The sequence below is a fragment of the Amblyomma maculatum genome, chromosome 8 (assembly GCF_055883805.1).
Source record: "Amblyomma maculatum isolate TAMU_Amacu chromosome 8, ASM5588380v1, whole genome shotgun sequence".
Lineage (NCBI taxonomy): Eukaryota > Metazoa > Arthropoda > Arachnida > Ixodida > Ixodidae > Amblyomma > Amblyomma maculatum.
The window spans coordinates 30,774,811-30,802,624 of record NC_139351.1 but is presented as its reverse complement, the minus strand read 5'-3'; the positions used below and the strand labels follow the sequence as shown (position 1 = coordinate 30,802,624).

General features: G+C 44.1%; 1 protein-coding gene across 1 annotated transcript in view; it reads left to right on the top strand.

Moving 5' to 3' along the window:
• Positions 1-27,814, top strand: part of LOC146180840 (phospholipid-transporting ATPase ABCA3-like) — a 170,033-nt gene that overhangs the window by 108,980 nt on the left and 33,239 nt on the right. The window contains exons 17-18 of the mRNA XM_084577709.1: positions 3,004-3,470; positions 9,113-9,238. Coding sequence (XP_084433835.1) covers positions 3,004-3,470; positions 9,113-9,238 — 593 coding nt within the window. The remainder of the gene's footprint in view (positions 1-3,003; positions 3,471-9,112; positions 9,239-27,814) is intronic.

Genomic DNA, 27,814 nt, shown 5'->3' with positions numbered 1-27,814 from the left:
ACGTTACTAGAACAAACCAGTTTCACAGCTCCTCATACCGCCCAGCGGAGGAGGGTGTCCCAAGTGGCGGTCGTGAGAACTAGCGGCGCTGCGGTCGACTCTTGCTCCTTCCCGGGCGCGTCGTCTGCTACACGCGGCGCGGAAGCATGGAGTGGCTAGCGCACAAATAGTTTTAGCGAACTGCGGTTGCGCTCTACATGGCTGCAGTAATATTATAACTAAATTACGAAAGCTTTGGCTTTGAAACTAAGTGTTACCTGGGAGAGCGTGTTTATGTGCTGCGAAATTTCCTCATTAAAGCCATGAAACAAATCTGACAATACCGTCGACTTGCTCACCAACGCTGTTCGTTGCTTTGCCCACTTGCTTCTGTTTTGTAGCGGGTATTCCAGTACCGATTAGACGAAGATTCAATGCCAGCAAACGGCCTACCTCGTTGTCTAATCAGAACGTCTGTTCTTAGTGTCCTATTTTTGAGGTCTGACGCAGAATAACGATCCGTTAGCATTTCTGAAAAAAAAAAGTTTTGTTGCTTATCTTATACAAGAACGTAGGATGGGTGGAGTAAATTAGCGAATCAACTGAGAAAGGATTCAGCGGGAATGGACATATGCAGAGCAAAATCAAATAACAGAACAAACACGAGTCCCTCTCTCTAAAAAAAACATTTATAGCAAGTTTTGACAGGTAGTTGGGATTTTATTCGCACAATGGCCTTGAGAAGTCCCCCCCCCCCCCCTCCCACGCACAGAGAAAACAAAAGAAGTAACGGCACTATTTTATTGCTTGTGGAGGTAATTGTAATGAAATTCAACTGGTAACGCAACTAAAGAAAAATGAGCAAAATGCAGTAATTGTCAACAACAGTAATGTGCAGATGAAGTGCAGCAAACAACAAGAATTTGATTTTCTCATCGTTGATAAAAACTGCCAGAATCGACAGCAATTCAAAGAACAACACTGCTTCCTTTTTGGCAAATATTTGACTACACAGCACAACCTATCATTTTGTTTGAGGGAGAATGAACATTTAGACATAGATTAATTCGGCAGTGATACAGCGCGAATACGACTGAACACATTCTTATCAATATATAAACATCACAATTCACGTATATTGATAGTAAGCACAACTGCAGAGAGCGAGAATTCTATCAGAGCAGCTCGGCCTTTTTCCTTGCTACTCTGATTTTTTCTGCAAGCTCCACGCCGCTCTAAATCTTCTTCAGAGTTTTTTTCGAGGTTTTCTTTTAACTGCGCTATTTCTTCTTTTTTTTTTCTTGTTGGCTGCCGATGCTCGCTGAAGTGCTTTTCTTAGCAGTCATGTCTTCAGTTGTTGAAGTCGTTTTCTTTTTTTGACCCTCTTGCTTGCCGAATTTTTCTGCGCAGCCTTTGCGCGAATTGTTAGCACAGAGCAGTTTTTATGATGCATTCGCTCTTCGCATAAGCTCTGAACTGCGGCTCCCTCATACAATTTCATTTCACTGGCCTGCTTAAGAAGATCTTCTACCTATCCAACACTTTGTACATTATATAAGAACTTTTTGTGCACTTTACCGGTGTACGCGTTCATTGCGCATGACAACCGCTCGTCGATCACAAAAGTATTTTCAACTAGCAAGTTTCCTCGAACTAGACGACGAGTGTAAAACAGCCCGCATCTTTCATCTGTCTCCTCATCGCGAAAGTACTCAAATTTCCATTGAGTTGTTGCCAAAGTTACAGACTGCAGGAAATCGAGATTGAAGACCGAGTCCGTTTGTTCAGTGCTGCGGTCCTGTTCGTGCTTCTCTGATACGGAGTCTTGTAGGTTCGCTTCCGACACCACTGTCGAAACACATGTGGATGCGCGATCCTTTGGTGACTTTCTTTTCGGTATAGAATGCTTCGGTTTTGAAATGTGTCCTGGCAATGAAAGAAAAACCCTTGGTAGAGCGCCTGGTGCCAACATCCATTTCCCTCTATCCAAAATTACTTCCTTACCTTGAATTAAATGCCGATAGGTCTTTAGGACGTCTTCCTCTTAGAAGTGCAGATCACAAACCTTGCATTTCGAAGTCAGTTTTTGATCTTTTCTGTGAAGGGCTTGCCCCCAGTTTTTAAATTCGACAGGGTCTTTCGGTGGCGCGAAGAAATGACGGCCTTTCGAGTCTTGATTTTGATACCCACTTTTGCACCCTGGGGCAAATCAGGTCGGCATGGAAAGTACTGATGTCGCAAAATAAAAATAAAAAGCAAGAATTAAGCCAAAAGCATCCGACGCGCACTGACTGGCGCGGGCACGTGTTTCAGAAGACCGCTGCAGCCGCCGACGCTGGCAGCCGCGGGGCAGAGAGTGGCGGCGAGGAAGCAAGAGTAGTTATAATTTTACTACAGCCATGTAGAGTGCAACCGCAACACGTCGATGTGTTGCTTGATACCTTGAAGCGCGGAGCCTTATGCAACCAAACCTCCCCCATCTGGCAACGCCATGGTAACACGTAACAGCTACGTGTGTGCCGGCCGCTCCATGCTTCCGCGCCTCGTTTAGCAGACGACGCGCCCGGCAAGGAGCAAGAGTCGACTGCAGCGCCGCTAGTTCTCGCGACCGCCACTTGGGACACCTCTCCGGGCGGAGCTGTGGAAGTGAGTTTATTCTAGTAACGTTGACCACCACCACCACCGTATCATTCAGTACTCATGACGGTACGTATAGATCCGAAGCAATACGATGGAGCAGAAAGTGACGTACGCGTAGGCTCTGAGGAGGCTTCATTTTATTGTGTGCACTCATTTAAATATTAGCACTCGAAATGCATAATCATATTCACAAGCTATTATTGTCTCGTTTACCCACGCTCACGCCCGCCAGCCAACAAACTTGAGCATTGCCGTTATACTTATCTCTCAATTTCGCGTAGTATTTTTTGACATTGAGAATATTGTACTATAGTGTATGCCAGCAGAGCACATTACAGTGAGCCGCCTCGTCATATTTGCACTTGTTGCCCTCTTGTGATGCAGGGTTTTAGGCTGGTACAACCAAGCGAGCCCCGTGTCCCTCAACGTCCTTTTGAACCTCATTGACACGGCCTTGCTGCGAGCATCGTCTAATTCGCGGAAGGCGAGCATCATCACCAGTATATCCTTTCACAGCGGCGATGCAGCAGCTCGGCGTATGAAAGAGGAGGGATCCTCATCAGAAGAAATCCAGATCAAGGACCGCCTAGCAGAGATTGGCATCAAAGATAGCTTCTGGTCTGGCTACATGACTGGCCTCTTGTGCTTGTCCCTGGGTGGCACAGTCGAATTTTTCTTCCTTGAAAAGTCGAGCGGGATGCGTGAAATGCAACTAATGACCGGCATCTCCGGACTACTCTTCGTCATCTCCGAGTTCCTTTTCGATCTGCTGTTCGGGTACATACCGTCCTTTGTCACGTGCCTCACCATCTATTCATTCGGATACGCCAATCTGCAGGCCCGCACAATTGGTAAGTAAATTCTTTAAAACATGCTGACGATCCGATAAGTATCTCAAAATAAGAGCTTGAGGGGCAAGTTGGTGCTGCATAGTACCCAGGAATGGGGCATTCTACACTCAAGTACATCTCCATACACATCTTCTTTGCCCAGCAGCTAATACCACAATCGTGGTGGTTGTTTGCTATATGGTGGACTTTGTTACTGTCCTGCTTGAATGATTGTTGTGTTACACTGGGACGATTGTTGTACTAGCTGCTGGCCAAAGAAGAGGTGTGTGGAGATGTACTTGGGTGTAGAATTGGCGACTGTCATGCTTGGACGATGTTTATGTTCTGCGGGGAAGAAAGTGCTACTATAGCCTTGGCAAAGACGAGGTGTGTGAAGATGTACTTGGGTGTAGAAGAGGATGAGTGGTGAAGAGGAAGTGTGTGTTCAGGTCCATATTACAGTTGGTAGTGAGCGCCTGTGTTGTGTTTCTTCTCATGTGATTGTGTTTGTTGCGCCACATTCCTGAGTGCTATCCGATAAGTGCTTGTTATTTGACGTAGAACTGCACTGCCTTCAGTGACATTGATGACTGGTTAATATTTGGCCTTCACTGACATCCTGTTGGTGAACCACATCACCTTTGAGATTGTCTGTACGCCATACTAATAGTCTTAATCTTGGAATGCTCATCGGCACTGGGGGATGCATCAAGCTGTTAAACTTTTGATGACCCCCTTTTTGCACTGTCCCGCATTGTGAGGAAGAGACCTTATCCTTCTCTTGTCACTTCGAAAAGAGTCAGGATATTTGTATATATCCCCCGGGCGATGAAAATGTAGTTCAAAATCTCGCGTCCATTTATTAGCTAGTCTGTGTTGTGTCCTATGGCAGTATTTTATAAGCGTCCATTTTTCGTCCCTTATTTCTCTTGGTATGTCGATGTCATGGCTCCTGCAGAAGAATTATTTGCTAGCGCCCAATTACAAAAGTCCTAAGCTACCAGTTTCGGTTGTTGATGATAGCCATCACCACTTCACACCATACAAAATGGTGACGCTGTCATTCTATGGTTATCATTGTATCAGGTGTTTGGCTTCGTTCTGCGGATATTAAACGGTACAGTCGTGAAATACGCAGAGCGGCAAAATATAACTATCTCGGGTTACGGGTAAACGACATACTGACATTCATGGAAAATAACGAACAGTAAGTTATCAGAAAAGGGCGAAGAGATGCAGGGATACTGAAACATAGGACATTGTGGGGATACAAGTGCAATGGGGTGCTGATGGGTATTTGGAAATAATTTATGATGCCACGCTTAACATTCGGCAATGAGGATTGGGCCTATAGACAGAGGTACAGTTGAGATTAGAAATAATTCCGATAGCTGTTGGACTATTACCACAAAGTGCGACGAGAAAACAACAAATGAGGCAGTACAGGACAATATGGGCTGGGCATCTTCCGAATCACGTGAAGCTCAGAGAAAACATTACATGAGAAAAGCCTGAGCAATATGAACAGTTACAGATGAGCAGCATGACGATTTAAATACCTGCACCTAAAACTAATAAGTGTTTACAAAAAGCGGATGTATTGAGGTACCAGTATCCTATAGGCAGAGGTACAGTTGAGATTAGAAATAATTCCGATAGCTGTTGGACTATTACCACAAAGTGCGACGAGAAAACAACAAATGAGGCAGTACAGGATAATATGGGCTGGGCATCTTCCGAATCACGTGAAGCTCAGAGAAAACATTACATGAGAAAAGCCTGAGCAATATGAACAGTTACAGATGAGCAGCATGACAATTTAAATACCTGCACCTAAAACTAATAAGTGTTTACAAAAAGCGGATGTATTGAGGTACCAGTATCAAACCGTCGAGGCAACAGGTGTCCCCACGTGCAGTGTCCGTGAAGAGTTTTACCTGCACCAACCAATGACTAACAACGAAAAAATTTAAAGTCTCGGCCTTGACGCAAAAATGTAGGTGTATAATCTACCCGATTATTTAAGAAACCTGGTGATTTGTTTTTAAATGTAGGTCTTTAAAGTGTGAGAATGGCTTATGTAGCCCTTTGCACCCTTGATCGCGGATAGCTTTTGATTGATTTGCTTAAGTAAAATTTAGGCGTCCAGTTACTTTCAAACATTCGCTTAACTGCCATTAGCATGAGCTGTGTAAGCTTTTACATTTTCGGAAACTTCATTGTTCTCGGCGCTGTGCCACAGCAAACATTGGACTTCCAAACGCTGAACATTGAGCAGAACCCGCAAAGCGATCGTGCGTCTCAGACAGCACAAATTGCAAACATATTGGCAATGGCTAGCCGAGGTAGAACCAATGCACTGCTGAAAGAAACAGCGAAAACATCACGGAATCAGCGCTAATGTTAAGCGTTTCTCGTACTTGCGGCATGCCGCTAGTTTGTGAGGTGCGGCACCATATCTATGCAAAAAACAATTACACGAATTCAACCAAGTGTGGAGCGGAAGCTTTGGCTCCGGGTGACCGAGCGCTGCATCTGGCGCAATCAGCGTTCAGTAGAACGCATGAAATTCCACAGGCCTTTTAGGTGTTGGTGGTAAAGGCGTTTATTGCATCTAAGTATGAGGGACACTTAAGCTCCGCCGTTAAGAGTATGGCGTGGTAGAGTAGGCTACAGCCCACACATAAAGCCCCAATTTAACCAGTCCGTATGAACGTGCCTTAGTGAACTATAGGGGTAACGTGAATGACAGAGTCCTGGCAGGCTGATTCTGACATAACCGTCCCATGTGAAACGACAGACACAAGTTGGCAGCTCCTGCCAGGGTGCAATAGTGCCACGGGAACCGGTGAAGGCTTGAAAGCCTACCGCAGTGTAGCTTTCGCTACAATATATCGCATTCTGGAAGGGTTTTGCTTTATATGACATATTATAGTAAGCGTAAATGAAAATGAAGAAGTCACAGGCACAGTAGTTATGCATACAAAAGTACCATCCGCCTGCCCGAACAATACACTCCGGTTGTGAATGCTGTGTTTGCCCCTGACACCGTGAGATGTTCAGAACAGCTTCCTGTGAGGCTGACATTCACTTTCGATGGTAGTAGAAGAAGCAAGTCGCGAAACAATCGCCAAAATAAAATCGAAAAACGCACGGCATCGCTTGGTGTCAAAATGTGCAAACGCGCTCGTTGCGCACGGCGGTGGCATTGTGTCGTCTACTGGTAACCGTAAAAGCACGCCTACTTTTCTAATCACTACTTCGCGATTGCGTCACATATGCCACAGCAATGATTTTGGAAAAAAATGCTTCTGCGATGAAAGAATGGATGCATTCCTATATTTCGCACAGAAATAAAAAAAAAAGAAACGCCACTGAAAAGTAACCCAACGCAAAACGTGTGTTCTTAAAGGCTTAGATGAAAATCTCACGTGCGGAAAAACTTCCTTTCACCGCGCATTCAAAGGATTGGATTGGTGGCGTTTCTTTTTACTACCGCTGTCAAGCTGGCTTTTAGAAAGCTCGCGGAATGCCTGCTACTTGGAATATTATATTTGTACAAATAAATGGGCTAGCCTTTCCAATGCTAATACGGCGCATTGAAATGACTCCTGAAGTAAAAAGGACGTACAGATGCGGTCAGGTTATTGGATGCAAGGGTTCGGCTTTTGGAAATTTCTCATGTGGTCTCTAGAGAAGATATGTCCTTTCACTAGCGCTTCTGCGCATGCGCTAGTGTATACATAAAGTACTGTAATACTGTATTTACTAAAGCACAAAACATTAATGACCAAAGATGTCCCCGTAATGTTATGACCTGAATATACGGGACAGGGTGTGTCCTATACGAAATGTAGCCTGTGCACGCAAAGCTCTCAATGGCTACCCTAGCTGCACAGACAGTTCGCAGAGAGTGACCAGAGCTCTGACTGCTCTAGCATATGCTCCAACAATTTCTTCGCCTTCCTCTGCGTACCTGTCAGTGGACAGCACATGTTTTAGGCGAAAACCTCTAATGCATCATCGTTCGTGCCCGTGAACGAAAGTGTGCGTGAACAAAAGTGTCTGTAAACAAAAGTGTCCGCGTATTGCGACGCCTAAAACCAATGAGGCCCAAATAATAAGAAGTGATAGTGGTGGTAATAAAGAATCTACCGAGACCGGCCGTGGCCTGATTATAGCCTGATACAAACATCAGACATCTTGCTGCACCCCCTGTTATACCCCTGTCACACTGCACGGCAGATTGGTGACGGCACCCAGTAGCAAATGTCGCAATTACTCTGTCTAGTGAGCAATTGCGACTGCTGCTATTGGGTCCCGCCACCAGTCTGCGGGACCTAAAGCCCCTCAGCGGGACTAACCACAAATGATCTCGAGGTAATTCGTCGCAATTGCGGCGAGGAAGGCTTTCGCCTCTCACCACTTTAGACAAAGTGGTGAGAGGCCCAGTGACCCAGGCTGGAGCCCTACTTGACTAATGAGTGCAGTTGTCGGGAAGTGTCGTCAGCCAGCCGCAACAAATCCCGTAATGTCTGGCTTGCGTCACATTTGTCATAGCTTTTGAGACATAAGCGGTATGAAGGGTTGAGCGAGAGAAAGCAGGGTTGTTAGCCAGATAAGGTGTTTTTTTGGCTGCTCTGCCCTCGAGGAGAGATATGAGTGATAATTTAGCCACCAGAACGGCGATGCATGACGGGCAGCTATGTATAATGAGGCAGTGATCGGTGAGTGGAACGACGAAATCGCACAACATATACTCCTTTTTATAGTTCTCAACAAAAATTCTTATCATTAAAAAAATCATGCATGTTTATAACAGCTTCCAGTAGGTAACCGCCACGCTATTGTTATGTATGTACATAAATTCGTTATAAGCAGTTTCATTATTGCAAGCGTGGACGATAATACTCATCATGAATTTTGTTTATAATGTCAAGCCGGCAACAAGGATTGCCATATGCTAAGCTGCAGTACACAGGTTTATAGCATTGTCAAGATTGTCTATTGCGAATTGCTGAACCCACCTCTGCGTTTCGCTTTATAATTTAAGGATATTTCACTACATAGCGCATGCAGTATGTTGCGCATGAATGCATCCAGTAACATGAAAAACCTAACTGTACTAATAAACAATGTTCTCGAATTGATTTTATGATCATAAAGTCAATTCGAGAACATTGTTTAATAGTACAGTTAGGTTTTTCATGTTACTGGATGCATTCATAAATCAATTCGAGAATATTGTTTATTAGTACAGTTAGGTTTTTCATGTTACTGGATGCATTCATGCGCAACATATTGTATGCGCTATGTAGTGAAATATCCTTAAATTATAAAGCGAGACGCAGAAGGGGGTTCAGCAATTCGCAATAGACAATCTTGACAATGCTGTAATTCTGTGTACTGGAACTTAGCATGTTCGAGAGTACGACAGCGTATATTGGAATAATTTGGAGCATGCACATTTATCGAGATGGAGTGCGTGGGAACTAATTTATTTTTGTTTGATTTTCTAGGAATTTATAAAATGTCTGGAAAGAATTTTTCGTATGCGTCGTAAAAATATATTTCCTTTTCTGATTTTTGTAAACTCTAATAGTCGCGTATTTCTTTTGCGTTCAGAATTAATCGTTCAAAGCGCTCCTTGTTTTTTATTTCAGTGACATTGTACCTAATAGTGCTGGCATTCGCTCCGATGATAATATCGGAAGGCTACATGATGGCGCAGTTGGCCCAGTCGGAAGGAGGAGCGCAGATTTTCTACTCATTGTGTTTCTTCTTCGCAGGTAAGCTGCCGAATGTTCTGTCCGATGTCGTGGTAGGCTTTACAAAAGAAAGCATCACATATTTACGTTCGCTCACTGGCAGCTTGCATTAGGGATGTTGAATGTTTGGAATGTTCGTTAAAATTACGCGAATTTACGCGGGATTTGATGCTATTCCAGTTTGTATTTACGGAGGTTTAAACACTGTAAAACTAACGATCTTGAGAAAGCGGTGCGAAGTTCGGGTTTAACAGTGCGTTTGAATCGCTTGCGACCACGGGCTACCTCTAGCCTCGCAGCAGGTTCTTCTGGGGTTCCTGCAGTAAGTGCGACAGCCAGCATTTCATGATGGGATGCTGTACGGTAACTGTCGCACAAGAGGAGATGAATGGGCGCTTCGTGGCACGACAAAAGCTGGCGTTCCAGTTGCAGTGGCAACGGCTGACGTCATATATACTACCGCAATCAGCGAAGGCGCTGACGCGAAAGCTGGCATGGCAACAGCTGTGCCGGTGGAGGGTCAATCACACGCAAGGGGATGTTGAGGAGATGCATATATGTTTGATTGTTTCTGCGCTAAAATTCTGCCCGAAGGGAACATTTCAGAGCGTTCGCTTGTTTCCCTGGTTTGCTGTCCTAACTTTTGACGTGTATTACTGTTGATGCAAGCATACAGATAATAACAAAACAACCCTTTACGGCAGCAAACCACAATTTCCTACGCATGCGCAAGCTTTTTATACAAGCAAATGTCCCGGCAGTTGCTTTAATTGTTGAAGAAGTCGTGTCCTCTGAGATCGGTGGAGGTGAAGTGAACCGCCCTTATTGTCTCAGATTAGCTCGAGTGGTCACATGGCTTGCGAATAGAAGATGTCCTGCTGTGACATTGTGTTCTCGATACCGCGAAAATTGACGTAGCACTGGAGCAAGTAATAAAAAGACCTTCATATTGTAACGTGCTAAGGTTTGGAAGCGAAGAGGAGGAGAAAGAGGTGGAAGAAAAGAGGAAGAAGCGAAATCTGGTGAACCTCGGAATCTGTTGCACCAGCTGACAATAAAAGCCTGGTTAAGTACTCAGCACGTAACAGTTTGGTGGAGCGTGCAGATTTTACCAAGACGGATCCCTCTCACCTTCGACGCAGCCGCCGACTCGCTGGTTTACCTCCGCTGCCTTGAATATGGCTGAAGAAGGCAACACCTAGCGCACGCCCCTAACGGTGAGCATTTGGCAGCATCATCTCGAGCCACGGAACTTCAGTGTGAAATCTGACATGGATATCGATCCAGCTCATCCGCTCACACATTACGAGCGGATGAGCTGGTACAATGGATGGGACCCCACTTTGAAACTAATATCGTATTCTCTCTGGAAGCCACCGCACTAATCTGGTTCGAAAACCTTGAAGACACCCTTACTAGCTGGGACCATTTTACGAAATAAAGAAAGAAATGCTTCGGAGATGGAGCTGCAAAGAAGAAACGTGCAGAGCAAACATTATTCCAGCGAGCCCAAGTACCTGGAAAGACTTGTACCACATACATTGAGGAAATTTCAAAGCTTTCTAAAATGGTGACCTCACGAAGTCGGAAGAAAATAAAGTTGGGCATTTGCTGAAAGGCATCGCTGAAGAACTATATAAATTTCTGATCAGCAAAGATTATTTGAACTCCACGGCTGTCGAGATCAGGCACTGCCCCACTTTTGAAACACTTGAGCTCCATCATATCGGCACTAAATTTGGCTGACTGGCCAATGTCACTTTCGTGGCAGGTGTAGATGTTGGTGCTACCAGTCAATGGCTGGCTTGATACGCCGGATCGTCCGAGAAGAGCTGCTTCGAACCCAGGACTGTGTCTTCCGAGACGAAGATCAATATGAAGGTTACGCGCTGCAGCCAGAGTCTGTGACCCCATCTGCTGTTTGGACTACAGCGCGCACTGCACCCAACCGCCAACAGTATGGCACTCTCTTCCCAGCAGCGCTTGGGACGATGGACCATCGGCGCAGGTGGAGTCGTTCGCCAGCAACGCAGGCGTGGCAACGATTCCCGCCCTGATCAAGTTGGTACCCACATGACCACTGACCGCTGGCACCCGCCACCTGTGTGCTACAGCTGTGGAATGACCGGACATACATCTCGCTACTGCGTCGACGGGGCAGGTAGCCGCAAGTCTACCGCCCCTGGCCCAACGATTTTCGTCGGCTCGACACTGAAATTAATCGCCCAGCGCCTTCATCAGCTTGGGATGGCTACAACTGTAACCTTGCACAGTTGCGCAACGCCTCGCCAGCTTCTCGCAGCAGTATGACGCCACCCCTCAAACGACAGCGACGTTCACCATCTATTCGGGGCCGCTCTCCACCTCCGGGAAACTAGGCGGTAGCCCGATGGAGGTGAGGCTGCTGGGGAGTCAGACTTGTCACTACTACCTACGCATGTGTTTGAGTTGAACAGACTTGAAGTACTCATTGATGGCATTCGCACTATGGCGCTGGTGGATACTGGGGCAACCGTGTCTGTATGAGCTTAGCTTTCAAGAATCGTCTGCTACGCAAAGTGATGTTCAGCATGAATCAAGCGGTCGTTTGTCGTGGTGTTGGCGGTGAATATTTGGTGCCACTTGGTTTGTGTTGTGCGAACGTTGTTATTGGTGGTCAAGCGTTTCGATCATAATTCACAGTGTTGTGTCATTCTACACATGACGTAATTTTTGGCATAGACGTCTTGCAACAGTGTGGTGCAACTTTAGATTGCCGAACTGGTCGAATTTCACTGAACACTGCATTGATGTCAGCTCTTGTGTAGGGGTCGTCTTCTGATTTGCGAGCGTTTTCTGTATCGGAGGACGCAGTTGTGCCTGTGACGTCTGCTGAATTCATCTGGGCTGTATCATCCAGACACTCGTGCAACGATTTTGATGCCATAGTTGAACCGATTGCAATCGTCTCGACCAAGAAGATTGTCTTGGTTCCCCGTTGCATCATTTTAGATACTGGAGGTCACATCTCACTGTAGACAGTGAGCTGTTCGGAAGAGCCAGCTGTGTTACCTCGTGGCATGAAACTCGCACATTTTGAGGAATATCTGGCGATTTCTGTGGCTACACTAAGTTCACGTGCTCAGGAAGAGAAAGCAATTCCTAGTGCAGAGCCCAGGGTTCAGGCCAGGGTTAACAGGTTTTTGGCCACAACCGAGCGTCGAATTTTGATTGATCTACTTCTCAAGCATGCGTCCGTTTTCGATTTCTCCCGGGACCAGGCGCCAGGGTTTCAACTTCTCGTGTTCATCATGGGATTGACATTGGATGCGCTCGCCCAATCAGACAGAGGCTTTACCATGTGTACCCAACCGAACGTCAGCTAATCGATGAACACATTCGTGACATGCTTCAATGCGGCTTCATCAAGAAATCTTAGATACTGGCGGCTCCTGTTATCATTGTTAAAAAGAAAGACAATACATGGCGATTTTGGGTTGATTATGGGCGTCTTAATGCTGTGACAAAGAAGACTTGTATCCTATTCCACGCATCGACGATGCCATCGACTGCCTTTACGCAGCTTCATACGTTTGCTTTGATTGATTTGAGAGGCTACCGGTAGATATAAATGCACCCGACCGACAAAGAAAAGAAAGCATTTGTGACATCCGACTGTCATTATGTGGTTAACGCAATGCCATTTGGATGATGCAATGCGCCTGCTACTTTTGAACGTTTCATGGACACCATTCTGTGCGGACTAAAGTGGCAAATTTGTTTATGCTATCTGGACGATTTTTTTCATATTCGGCAAGACAGTTCACAAGCACAAATGCCACCTCGCCACTGTTCTTGACGGCATTTAAAGAGTAGGTCTCGTACTCAACTAAAAAAAATGCCATTTCGGCAAACGCCAGGCACCAAATTGTCCTAAGCCACTTGGTTCATAAGGATGGTGTTTGGCCGGATCCCAGGAAGATTGCGGCTGTAACCAGCTTCACAGCACCGAAATCAAAGAAGAATTTCGGAGGTTTCTACGACTATGCTCTTCTTTTCGCCATTTTATGCTCAGGTTGGCTGACATTGCCTATCCTCTTACATGCCTTTTGCACAAGGATTCAGCATTCAACTGGACTGTTGGCTGTGATTCTGCCTTCCGCCATCTGAAATTCCTCTTCACATAGGGCCCTGTGCTGCGCCACTTCTGCCCTTAATGCTCCAGTCCAAGTTCACACCGAAGCTAGTGGTGTCGGGGTTGGAGCAGATATCGTACAGCGCAACGGTTACGCTCAGCATGTAATAGCTTATGCTAGTCGTTCTCTGAGGAAGTCGGCACGCAATTACATAGTGACTGAACAAGCGTGGCTCGCAGTTGTTTTCGCTGTGCAGGTTACGTTCTTATTTCTATGGAAATTATTCTACTATCGTCACCGACCACCATTCCCTGTGTTGGCTGGTGAACCTGCGCCTCCAAGAGTTTAACTTCACTGCGATGTTCAAGAGCGGCCGTCAACACGCCGACGCTGACTGTTTCTCGCGCTTGCCGCTCCCGAACACTGGTTGCGATGGCGGCAGCTTTGAAAGCTATCTCGCGCCTATATCATCACTGCTTTCCTGATCTTCACCACTTTCGGAATGAACAGCGCAACGACATGACTTTGAGAACGCTCTCCGAAGCCGCTCGTAATTCACCGGATGCCCGTTTTTGTGTTCGCGATAGCTTACTTTACAAGCAGAATTTCACCCTCGCAGGGGCGCGTTTTCTTCTCGTCGTTCCCGAATATCTCAGAATTTCAATTCTTGAAACAATGCACGATGACGCCACTTCTGGACACTTGCGTTTTGTCCGAATCCCAGACACAGGAAAGATTTTACTGGCCAAAAATGCGTCAAGCCATTCAACGCTACGTAGCCAGTTGCGTGCAGTGCCAGCGTTACAAGCTCCCTACATCACGCCTGCTGGGGCCGCTACAACCTATCGAACTTCCGACCGCACCTTTCGAACAAGTGGGCATCGACCGCTTGGGCCCTTTCCCACGCTCTTCCAACGGAACAGATGGATCATTGTGTGTTTCCACCACCTCACCCGATACTCTAATCAGTGAATGTAGACGGCAGTTTACAGCTGATGTTATTGAAGAAGTTCTTTACCTCTGTGCATGTGATTTCCGTCACTCAACGCCGCAGCATCCTCAAACGAACGGCCTCGTTGAACGCACCAACCGCACTCTCACCATAATGCTGGCAATGTACGTCGATTCCCACCTTAAGAACTGGGATGATATCCTCTCTTTTATCACGTACGCACATATTACCACGCAACATGAGACTACTGGCTACAATCCGTTCTACCACCTCTGTACCCGTGTTCCCCGCAGCTGTCTGGATACTGTCCTATCTTTCACATTCCACCACGATCCTTCTGTCACCGCTACTCCCTGTCGAGCTGAAGGAGCTCGCCGCCTTGCTCGTCTCTGCATTACTGACAAAGTGGCTCGCTCCAAGGAACGTTACGACAACCGACGCCCGCGTGTCTGCTAAGCACCTGGCGATTTAGTGCAACTGTAGACGCCGCTGCGCAAGCGTGGGTTATCCCAGAGGCTTCTCTGCCACTATACTGGCCCTTTTGTTATCTTGGAGCGTCTGAGTGATTTGAACTATCTGATATCACGCCGTACTCAAAGCGGGCGATGCTCACGGAGCACACAAGTGGCCCATGTCACCCAGCTGAAAACGTTTCACCTGAGAGTGGCGTTCGAACTCGCCCTGGGGGCTTCGTCTGCGAGGGGGGAAGTGTAACGTGCTAAGGTTCGGAAGCGAAGAGGAGGAGACAGAGGTAGAAGAAAAGAGGAAGAAGCGGAATCTGGTGAGCCTTGGACTCTCGGTTTCCCCAGCTGAAAATAAAAGCCTGGTTACGTATTCGTATACTTAACAATATTGCATGTAATATCGAAATAGCCACGACCTATGTGGTACTGTTTTCAGCTTCTCTGAATAGACTAATGCGTGTAATTCCATTGCCAAAGTCTCAGTGGCTGGGTCGCGCTGCATTTTCCCAGGAACGGGATAGGAACCAGTGTCGAAAACACACATATTGTCATATTCAATTGATCGCTTGAAATTACAAGAGCATAGCGGGCGGAGCGTCATCTGTAATGGAGGCTGCAGAGCAAAGGACGTGTAATTTCCTTTCGTGGGACACTGACGTTGGCTTGCCCCTCATGCGGGAGCGTTTGATGAATATATTTTTGCTCAAAAGTGATCAAAAATCATGCGTTTTTTTCGGCATAGTTAATGCATGGTGTGCCTGGCAGAAATAATTAGCTGATCAATTACTTATCAACTGCATTATAATAGCGAGGGCGGAAGCCTATCGCGGTAGTGTAAGTATTTCTGGTAGCGATGTAGACGAAACCGTGCAGCGGATGGTCCTCCGAAACTTTCATTCACGGTGAAGCAACGACCTCAGCAGCTGTGCTTGTCTGTACAGTAAACTTATTGAAAAACTAAACAATGTTCTACACTTCATATGGGGTTCGCGCCGGCCGACCGGTATCTTTGGTGAATAGTAGGACATCAAAGCACCAGGATTTCAGGCTGGAAATTCGAAATTTCTAATGCGGGAACGTTAAGAGTCTTTCTCCAGAAACGCAACATCCGTGTTGTCGGCACCGGTATCGTGAGCGAAAGAACCACGTCCTTATCTATGGGAGGGGGCAGCTGGCGAGTGACATTAGGCTTGTGTGACTTTACCAGATCACATGACATGGCCGATTTGGCGAGAGGTTCATATATGGGCTCCTGTTTCATATTTGAGGGTGAAGGGAATCGAACCTTTCCCGACATTTGAATTCTAAGTCAGACATGCTACTAGGCAACGCAGGCAGGCTGGTAAGGCTTGGTTAAGCGGGACTTCCTAGCTATGCCGGGTGGCATTTCACATTAGTGGGTAACTACTATGCCCCATAATATTTGTGATATAATATACGTGAGTGACTTGCAATGTGCATATACAAGAGCCAGGATCAACAAGGGGAAGTGTGAACAGGAGTCATGAACGCCTAAATAAAAAATAAGCAGCTGTTTTGGTAAACCTAGGTAGTCAGTCATTCCTTTTTAGCAATGTTACTTCCGTATAAATTCCCGCCTTGCTGCATAGCCCGATTGTGCACAATGCGCAGACTTGTTTCTTGGTTTTTTCAAAATGCTGGCTTGTTAAACGTTTAAATAATTACTGATGAAGGATTTGTTTCTAATATACTTAATTCATTATGTCAGGTAAACAGCCAATAATAAAAACGAAAATACGCTACACAATGCCAAACATGTCAGGTAGACTAGATTGGTACGTGAAGTCTTCTGAACTTTGTAGCATTTTTTTGTTGCCAGCTTTTACGTTTTAGGAATTACCCTTCATATATATTCTGAAAAATGTTCCACGCTATTTTTTGGTTGCTCGCCATGCACTGCGGTCGCTGCGTTTTGTTGACGGCAGCCTAGGGCTTGTTTAACACCGTGCAATGAAGAAAATCTGGAAAGTCGAAGAGCACCAATTTGATTGAAGGCGTTAGACTTACTAGTTATGAACGTATGCTTCTGGGAATTATTACACCACACAACAGACCATAGCCAAAAGATTCGGTGCTCAGTATCGGCGCATACTAATATGTGCACAATAAGAATTATATATACAAGTTTTTTTTTCTGGAGTCCATTGTTGCATGCGCTGCAATGATACAATGACGAAAGCGGTGCCGCTATACCCGGCTCACAACCTGTTTCCACAACTGCAAATGATACGGACGATCTGGTTCAATAAATGAGGCCCAAATCGCACTTGTCATCTCCAAGGGTCCGAACATCTTGTGCGATGATGTCCATAGCATGTGACTTTTGGTGTGGAGCGGCGCACTGGTAGCTTGAACGTGGAGCTTGAGCGCTTTTATTGCTTGATCGATTTCGTCCATCATGTCCAGTCTCTGCTGTGCGACTTGGTTTGTTGGATGCACTGTTGAATGTGCCATTTTTCTTCTTACTGATCTTTCTCCAGGGATCTTACTTGAATGGTTCTACCCGATTATACTCCACCTATATCCGTCGCTGTCGTCTCTCCGGCAGCTGTTCATGATTTGCCCTCCGTTCGCGCTCAAGGAGGTGATTTCTCATACAGTCGACTTGGATGCGGCGGCCTCGGAATGCTTCATTTTGCCTTCGCTCCTGAAATCTATCCACATCTCGGAGTTCCCGGTTGATTTTTGTCGCCGATGGGCTGATGGAAACTTATTCAAAAAGCACTGTTGCCTGAGTAAGTCTTTCAAAAATTTTTATAGTATGTGAGCCGAGTGTTGCGCGGCGACAATTGATTGAAGCCATTTATCCGCTAAATCGTCTGTACATACAACGCAACAACTAATGTCGTTTCTTAGCTATAGGGATGACACATTGTTCACGGCTTCAGTTCAGGATATATTTCATCTTATCAAAATGTGCTTTTTTCCGTGAGCGGGCTTGCCGTGATAGGTGCGCAGAGTGGACGCCCATCATTTCAAAGGCCGGCTCTCCACTCTTGGAATGATTAGGTGTTCCGAAACCCACTTTAACTCAAGGTAGGCTTTTTTTTAGCACCTTATTGCTTTAAGACAACTGGCGCAATGACCTTTAATAGCGTTCTAAATATTTCCCAACTGTGTATATCCGTATTGACGGCTGCAGCCTTCGAAACCAGAGGAAATAGCTACCGAAACTTCTTTTCTCACAACACAATTTCTTTTCATGCTCTTACAGTTAACCTGTTAGAACAGACATTCATATTTATCACATAGGAATTGTGTGTAGTGGATGCAACATAAATGTACTATAGATCTACACACTACAAAACGTGCTACGTAAAAACAAGAGAACTGAAAAAAGTACTCCACAACTTAAGATAATATTTACTTTACGACAGAACTAAAGAATATTATGTTGTAGTTTTGACATGGTTGTCAAGGTATTTTTTGACCAGGTAGTGTTAATGTTTCTCGTATTTCCTGTCTGTAAGCAGATGTATCTAACGTGGATTCACTCACACTGTCAGCGGCAGTGAGATCATAGTACTGCGCGACGCTCCCTAAAAAAGAGGGTTGTCTTTCTGTAGCCCCAGTTTCCAAAGAAAAGCAAGAGGCAGACAGGTTCAAAGAAATTTCACCAAAGAAGTTCCGCCGAAAACAGAATCATGATGGCAGGAAGAAGAAATGGCGTTAAATTTGGAGCAAGCGCAACGGTACTCGTCGATTAGACGACCGACAAAATTGATTTCGTTGTTTTGAAGCACCGTGCAACGGAGAGGGCGGATTTTCACATACAACTTTGTTTGAATGAATGTTGAAGCCCTGTCGCATAAATGACTGGAGGGGTTCAGGGATAACAAGCACGTCAAACGTTATGGACACATTTATTCAATCAATCAATCAATCAATCAATCAATCAATCAATCAATCAATCAATCAATCAATCAATCAATCAATCAATCAATCAATCAATCAATCAATCAATCAATCAATCAATCAATCAATCAATCAATCAATCAATGAATCAATCAATCAATCAATCAATCAATCAATCAATCAATCAATCGATCAATCAATCAATCAATAGATCAATCAATCAATCAATCAATCAATAGATTTTATTTGCCAGGAATATCTGAATGGTCACCCTGGGCTAAAAGCTGTGCACACAGCTTGACAAAGGCCCAGGGACCAATACACGGCAGTAGCGAATATAAGAAAAGCAAGTCATATTAGCACGACATGAAAGGTACACAAAGTAGCATAACATACACATTAAAATCGCTTGCAATGAAGAAATAGAAAGGAACTACACTGGCAGCGGATTTACAGTGTCAATGTCACACTGTAATACATACTAAAATTGAAACATCAGCACTTAAATATCATATTCAACATTATGATACGGAATATAACAACACATAACAAGGTGAGAAAATAAAAAAAAAAAACGCGAATTACAGTGGTACAAGCAGATTAGGCGGTTACAATTGACATTTCGACAAAATGAGCTCTCAGCTCTTTGGAACTAAAATCGGTAATGTGCTTATATTTGTTTAGTATATATGGTAGATTATGAGCCAGCTACTGCAGTTTATAATTGTTCTGAAATGCGGTATTTTCCATACATCAGGGCTACGGGTATTAACATTTCTATTTCTGTAGCCCAAGGATCCGAGATTTTCTAGGATGGTTTTATCACTAGATTTAGGGAAATACATAATCTGTAGTAAGTGAAATTCATACATATGATCGGCACTTACCATGTTACAAGTACGAATAGCATGCCTACCTGTGTGCGTTGCATGTATATTTGCAACGTGGCGGATAGCTTTCTTTTGTAGAAACAAAAGTTTATTTATGTTTGTCTTAGTTGTCGTGCCCCAAACTAACGTGCAATAATTTAAGTGTGAAAGAAACAAAACATGATATATTTTTAGTTTAACAGACTTAGGAAGCATCATTCGCAACCTGACATTATTCCAGTAATAGCTGAAACCTTTTTGCGGATGTAGTCTATATGGTTGTCCCACTGTAGATGGCAGAAAAGGTGCACGCGAAGGGATTTATGTGTGTTCACTATTTCTACATCTTGATTCCTCAAAGAAGCATATCCCAAAAAGAAGCCTGGCGGAACGTTTTTTTTTTTGCGCGAAAAATAATAGCTTTAGTTTTTGTTGGGTTAATCCTTATCCTGTTAGCTTTGTATCAAGATAAAAGTTTTGAGAGGACGCCTTCCCTCCTTACTACCAGAAAGCAGCAGGGGGCTGTCATCAGCATATATCACAAACTGAAGAGATGGGTCTATATTTACAATATCATTTATGTACGTATTGAATAAGAGGGGACCTAAAATACTTCCTTGTGGTGCACCACATGGTATCGGTAAAAGCGCCGAGCTTTGGTCTCTAATGAAAACACACTGCTTTCTGTTCTTGAGATAAGTTTGAATTAAAGATAAATGTGTCCTGCGAATACCATCGGATTTTAGTTTGTTTACAAGGATATCATGATCTATGCAATCGAACGCTTTGCTGAAGTCGATAAAGAAACCGATTGTTAGCAGGTTGTGTTCAATGTTTTGTAAAATCGTTTCCTTAAACACAAACAGCTACTTCAGTCGATCGACCTTTCCTAAGACCAAACTGAGAGTCGGTTATATTAGCTTTCTTGTCAAAGAACTTTGTAATAAGAACAGAGATCAGCTTTTACAACCCCTTAGAAAACACAGGAAGCACAGAAATCGGCCGACAATTCGATGACAGGTTACGATCGCCGCTTTTATATATCACTGACACCCGCGCGTTTTTCATGCCACCCGGCAAGTCACCAGATACAAGTGATAAATATGTGAGCCAGAGGCGAAGCTATGAATGGTAAGACGTACTTTACTGGCTTCATTTGTATGTTATCAATATCAAGTGATCTGTTATTACGTAGGCCCATAAACGTGCTGACTACTTCATATTCGTCAGTTGGCGCAAAAAACACTGTCAGGGCAGGTACAGTCTAGAATGGCTGAGTGCAAAGTACTTTTTTCTGGGGAATTAACGTTAACAAAGTGATTATTAAAGTGATTTGCTAATGCACAGTCCCTCAGGTCACAACTATTGACAGAAATTGTGTTCGGAATACAAGAATTACGTTCGCGACCGAGCACAGTATTTAAAACTTTGCATGGTGTGCCAGCTAATTTTCGCTCCCCTAAGCTCAGCGTCTAATTTGTTTCTCAGCGTTTTAAAGGCTTTGAAGGTGTCTTTCGAGCGCGTCTGGAGGAAAGAATGATACAAGTGGTTTTTGTTTCTTATTTTCTTGAGGCGTTCCTTGTCAATCCACGGTTTCCTTATTTTCTTGAACGGTCTGAGAATCATAAATGGAAAATGTTTTGAGTATATACACACAAACATTTGAATAAATTCTTTGTACGCATCATTCACATTTGTATATTTGAAAACCATGGCCCAGTTACACGAGATTATATCCTTTTTAAACGATTGGAGTCTAGCATCTGTTACACATTGTACAATAACCGCCTCCTGTCGCTCGAAAGGATGGTTACGGTAAATTATGAATACAGGACAGTGGTCACTTATATCATATGAGAGCGTACCGTTTCTAACGACTGCAGTTTCAGCATTTGTCAGAAGAGCACTCGAAATATTAGCAGTATTCGGGTAGGTGCAGTGATTAAGTTCACAAAACCATTAGATTGAATGAGTGTGCTAAATTCGGGAACTACATGCGTTGCATCTAGATTATTTAAGTAGAATTCTCCCTCACAGATGAGTTGAAAATGTTTAGCACAAGTGTATCTTAGCAATAATTCGAAAAACTGCATAAAGCTAGCAATGTTTCCGGAAGGCGGACGATATATCATGGCAATAGTTTAATTCTTGCTCTGTAATGTTAATACTTCAAAGTCACTAGTTATTCTGCTGAATTGTTTCACAATCGTCATGACATCCACCTTGAATGATTTCACCCCATTTAGTTTTGTATAAGTATTCATTGTTCGTTTTTTTTTTCTTTTTTGTGCGTGTTCTGTCAATACCAATGCTGTCCAGGGTCAGTTTTTTGTACTTTTTTTATACCGTGCCTCTCCTGCTTGGACCATGTTTGGTCCGCAGTATGTGATAAATAAATAAATAAATAAATAAATAAATAAATAAATAAATAAATAAATAAATAAATAAATAAATAAATAAATAAATAAATAAAATAATAAACTGTGGTGCTTTATAAAATGTCCGTTTCCTAGTACAATGCACTTTCGCTACTACATTGCACCTGCGCAAGCAACTAGACGCGCCGCACGCGCTGACGGAGCCTCTGACAACAGCTCTGATGCGCGTTACTCACGCGAAATGGGGCCAATATCTTCCGGCCGGTTTCTATACCTCTCTTTCTTGGCAGTCTAGCTTCGGCGATGTGGATGGCTTTCTCTTCTGCACAACAGTAATTCACTGCCGATGTTTTGCGCGTTCCTTAAGCCCCGTCTTTAAGGGCGTGATTCCTCTTCATTAATGACTTCGGTCTGCGGTTCTCCCTCTCAAGTTTACATTTCCGCTCACGTGCATTGCTATTGGTTCTGTCACTACTTTCTTTCCTGATCCTATGGTATCATACCGAACCTCAAACATACACAACATAGTCGTGAGCACGCGCATTCTGTGAAGGGCTACCGAACATCCTTTTAGTGCCCCGATTTGACTTAGCCGTCCGAACATCCCGCCTACTCAGCTGGTTGCATGTCTGCACCAAATCCAAGTGTCTCGGGTTCGATTCCCGTGTCTTCTTCTGATGTGACAGCTGAAGAATCGGCATCTGGACACTCGGTTAGCAATACTACCACATATCAGAGAAATGTTAGCGTTTTTTCCTCATTATCCTCATCGCCACCGTAATCACTTGAATTGCTTGTTCGCTTTTCCTACCTAGCACTTCCACCTTCCAAATTCCGCGGCTGCCCACCTCAATCTTCAGGTGCTGCAGTGGTATTGTTCACAATCCTTGCAATGATTGGTATGCCTGAATTATCCCAGGTACAGTTTAAGTGTAACACGCGAGAGCCTGAAGGATTCGCCCAGGATACTGGCGCTTTCACGAGACTGCTCAGTATCAATATGGCAGATTGTGGGAGGCTGAGCAGAATCATTTGCATCAGGGTTTTTAAGTGTGAAGCTTGATGCTTTTGTCCCTTGGCTGTCGTTACGCCGGCGGCAACTCCGTTTAATCGTAGGACAGGCGCCTAAGACCAGAGCTGAAAATTTGAGAGCACACTTAAGGTATGTATTTTGGTATATAAAGGCGGAAGCCTTTAGAGGTTCATATCTTTGCGTAAGTGTGCGTCCGCAGAGGGTGTGACGCCGTGCCCGTTGAATAAAACGTGATTTGCGAGTAAAATATTGGTTGTATGTGGTAGAGGGTGAAAAAATCTTTATATGCAAAATTTCGTTGCTGTCGACTAATTGGCTAATTAGAGCCAAAAATGAATTAAAAATCTAAATAGCAATGGCCGTCAAAATTGTGCAAATTGCTTAAAAACTGTGCAAAAAACGTACTGAACTTTGGAGGGCTAAAACGTGAGGCTCATTATTACATTACTACATCGAAAACAGTCAGATGAAAAAAGAACAAAAGCAGGAAAAAGAGGAAAACAAGCAAAATAGAGAAAAGTAGAACAAAAAAGATAAAAGCGCGAAAAAGAAAAAATGAAGCAAAAATGAAAAGACAGTAAAAAGACGCAAACAGTTTAAAAGTTGCGAATGAGTGCAAAGAATCGCAGGAAAGACATTCGCCTTACAGCCCTTAAGAGAGGTCTAAGCGCCCCCAATGATGGTTTACATGATAGAGTTAACGGCTTCAGTCTGCGACCCTCTTTGCGATCCTCGTTCGCGCAAATCAACTTTACCGCTTCCTTAATCTCCACTCCCCTAAACTGCTTTTATTAGCTCGCTCATATTCGCTAGCGCGCAGTTGTAAGTGGACCAGTTGTGTGAAAGAAAACACGTCATAGCTCCTTACCAAGCCCTTCTTTAATGAAGTAGCAGTAACGCGCCTGCGGGGGCTGATCGCCAAAAGCTCCTGTAACATTCGACTCATCTCAAGGAAAGAGCACTAGTTTATAGATCCTGTCATGTCAAATGTTTTGGTGACGTCGCTCAAACCGCCGATCACTCACTATGCCAACGTGTCTCCTTCCGACACCACCTGGCAGAGACGCGCCCGTTCAAAAAGCAGCTCTGCTAACCTTAACACGTTAAAATATCATGCATTATAGACTAAAGGTGGGAAAAATAGGAATATTGAAGAAGTGAAAAGCCGAGAAGGAAGCCATTGCTGCTTTTTGGTGTATATTTTGTGGAACATAGATAACATATAGCATTTCGTAAACGTTAGTGAAATTCTCGTACGACCCCCCCCCCCCCCCCCGCCCCCCACCATGAGGCAGTTGCGATTTACTGACAGAAGGCACGCCTGCAGTTGATAAGTTTATTGTGGGTGGAGGGAGGTTCATGGTTCAAAGAGGGTATTTTGATGGAAATATTTTTGACCAAGGAAAACATTTACTGCGATTGTCAGGTCAATTCAATTATATATCACACCAAGTCTGCGAAAAAGCCACACGCCGTATCTGGGAGGCTTAGCGCGGAACTGACAAGGATAAGAGAGGCACACAGGACGAGCGCCGTATCTGCCACGGAAAATCAATAAAATTTGCGAAACACTATTAGGCGCAGAGTTTCAGCTCTGGAGTACGGTTCATTTGCTCTTTGGTAGCTCCAGGTATGCAGAGCGGTAATGGTTTTATTGCGAACGATAGCTACCCGACCAATTCGGGTTGTCTCTTTACCACGGAGAAACAAATTGCACAGGTTCAATTATCCTTGAGCCAAATCAAGAGCTTCAGCCATCGACCGCCACCTGATTGGCTGCTGCCGCATCGATCTTGGCTCGATTCACCGCTTGGTAAACTTCTCGGCAATAGCCTAGTCTAGCTTCTCGTTGTTCAATGGTCTCTGTAGCTTCTCATGAACGAATCGAATAACACCCGTGTACTTTTCACACATTGAAGGTCACGAAAGAATTCACCGGTCTCAAAAAATTTACCCTCTTGCGCTTCGACTCCGAAAGAAGCTATCGAAACAATAGAAACAATTGCTAAAGGATGGGAGAAGCGCTTTTTGTTTGTACTTTCTTTAACCTCTATGTTTGTAGCACCAGCAGATAGTGTTAAGTATGACCCCCCAAAATTATACTTTTGGAGCTTTCTCTGATGGTTATGAGGCGGCGAGCTACTGCTCTTTGCTGTGATGGAGTACCATAAAAAAATGATACAAATCCTCTTTTAGATGTCTTCTAATTCATTATTACAGCTGGTAAGTTACTCAGTTAAGCAGTCTTGGTTACGCCGTGAATAGACACTAGCCAAAGTGATACTTTTACTGAAACATAATTGTGACGTCTATCCTTTTCACTATATTAGACCAATATCATTAACATCCAACTTGGTAAAATTAGTTTAAAGGGTCGTACTCCTAGTTTTTACTGAGGTTGTGGATCAAAAACATGTTTTGAGTCCCTGCAAATTTGATTTCCGGCCAGAATTTTTTATATGGAATGCACATACCGACCTGAGAATCGAGTTCTTGCGTGGCGCAAGAAAATACATGCTGCTTTGGTGACACTGGATTTAGCAACGGCTTACGACAGTGTAGAGCCCAGCATCCTACTGAAAAGACTACAGGCTGCGATTTCCCCACTATTTAATTGCATGCACATCAGCATTCCTCCAAAGCACGCAGTTTTATTGTGCATTAAATGCTGTTCGTTCTGACTGATATCAACAAACCAGAGTTGTTGTTCAAGGGGCAGTCCTCTCGCCCGCGCTCTTTAACATTCTGCTGAGGCCGATCCCCACTCAACAAGTTCGTACGTATAGTCTATGCGGATGACATCGCATTTTTTTACGGCTGCACCTGACTTTCAATCCCTCTAGCGCCTGCAATTGTACCTGAGCTCCATTGAGAATTGGTTGTTTGACTGGCGATTCAAATTAAATGTTAACAAGTGCGCTGCCCTTTTCAAATTAAGGGTAATGTAAGTCATTCCTTATAATTTCAGCAAAAAATGATTCCTCAAGCTAAGTCATTAATATATCCGCATGTCATTAATAACAACAGACTCATATGGCTGAGTCCTATTGACCATGTTGCAGCGGAAGGGGCTCATGCTGTGGGCACGTTGCACAAGTTAATCAATCAACGGTCAGGAATGCGGGGAGATGGGCTTTTAATGATTTGTTTACGTATTTCCGACAAAATTTAGAATTTGTATCTGTGTTGTTTTCTGATTCACCTGCAAACAAAAATCGCCTGCTCGTTATTTTGGAGCGGGAAGCGCTTAGGTTGTACGTTTGGCTCCCCAAATCTTTGGCTAAAAATATACTTTATGGCATTTACCCCTAAAACACAAAACGTTTATCACATCGCCTTTTAAATGAATTATTAGAAGACCATTCACAAGGTCTTCCAATTAGCATAATGATAGCAAATGATTCCTCTCAATGTAATGAAAAGGCAGGCGTTGGAGTATATGTACGCGTTTAGGCTGGGCTTTTTCTATTGGAATTCCGGATTTCTGGGCAGAAATCCGGAACTCCGAATTTCCAGGCAGAAAATTCAGGCACCGCCTGGAAGTAACTCCGCCTAGAAAGTTAGGATTTCACCCTGACATTCCAGGCGGAGCAATTTGCTCTACGCTAATTCTGCCCGTTGTCCTCAGCAGTGACTGTAATTGCAGACTTTTATTCCTCATGCTCGTCGCTTTCTTAGAATATTGATTCTCCAACCTTAAACACCTATATCATTGCTCCTTTCACATTTTAGCCTCATATATATGGCGTGGGTACCAGGCCACAACACTGTGAGAGTCAATGAGATAGCTGATTGCCTGGCTAAGGAGTCTCTTATTGGTCCCGTGTTGCCTATCCTCCCGGCTACAGTGTACATAAAAACAACGCGGTTTTGTAGGCGCACCTTATTGAGCACACAAACTTGGTTTCTTTCAACACCTGATGTCTATTGCATCTAACGTATTATGGAGCAACAGACCATGTCAGTCATGGATACGCTGCCGTATCCCGCCCCTAAATTTCTATATACAGAGGTATGGTTTGGCGCTTACTCCCGTTTGCCCATTTTGCGGAGAATTGGAATGAATAATTCTTGCAGTTTTGCAGCCATTTCACCATGATGATAAGAAGGTATTTGGAGAAGCCGTTGCAACATCTTGGACTTCATTTAAGCAGCCATATCTTGTCATTTTGTGCCACCATACTTGGGGTCATCCACAGGCCTGTTTTCGACCCATTAAAAACTTTGTAATGATATTTAAACGACTGCCTTGCTAATGTGCTACAGTTCTTTTCATCAGTAGTTACAAAACTCATTGTTCACCATCTGCATGCGCTATCATTTCTTCTTGTTATTTCGCTGTTTCATCCTTTAGTTTCTTTGTCTCTTCCATACGACCATTTTATTTTTGGCGATGTAATTATACATCTCAAAACAAAAATCTCTTCACCCCAATTCTTGGCCGATCCTCCTAAGTAGGTATGCACCATCAGTATAGAGAACAACTTGGATCGGTTGCGTCATTATTAACAACACGGCTAGCTAGCTATTCCCGGTTTCTCTTTAGTCAATGAGAAATTAAGATCTTGGCCTAAGCTCATGACGTCACCATTTTCCTTCCTGTTATAAAGATCATACTCGAGGCATTACATATTACTGAACAGTTTTGCGAGTGATCAGGTATGGCGCTTGATTTAGGCAAAAGGAAATCATTTCGGCTGATACAGTGGGGTACAAGGCCGACTTCTTTTGGGGCCAATGGCGGTGATTTTGACCTATTCATTACTTATGGGTTGTTCTGCGCCAAGTTCGCAACAGTGGAACATATTGGGATTCAAGAATCTTTACTATGAGGCTTCGATAGGTTCAGAACATTCGGTGTTGCTCGTGCGCAAATCTGCATATCCTCCCTGTTTGCAAAGCCTGCCCAC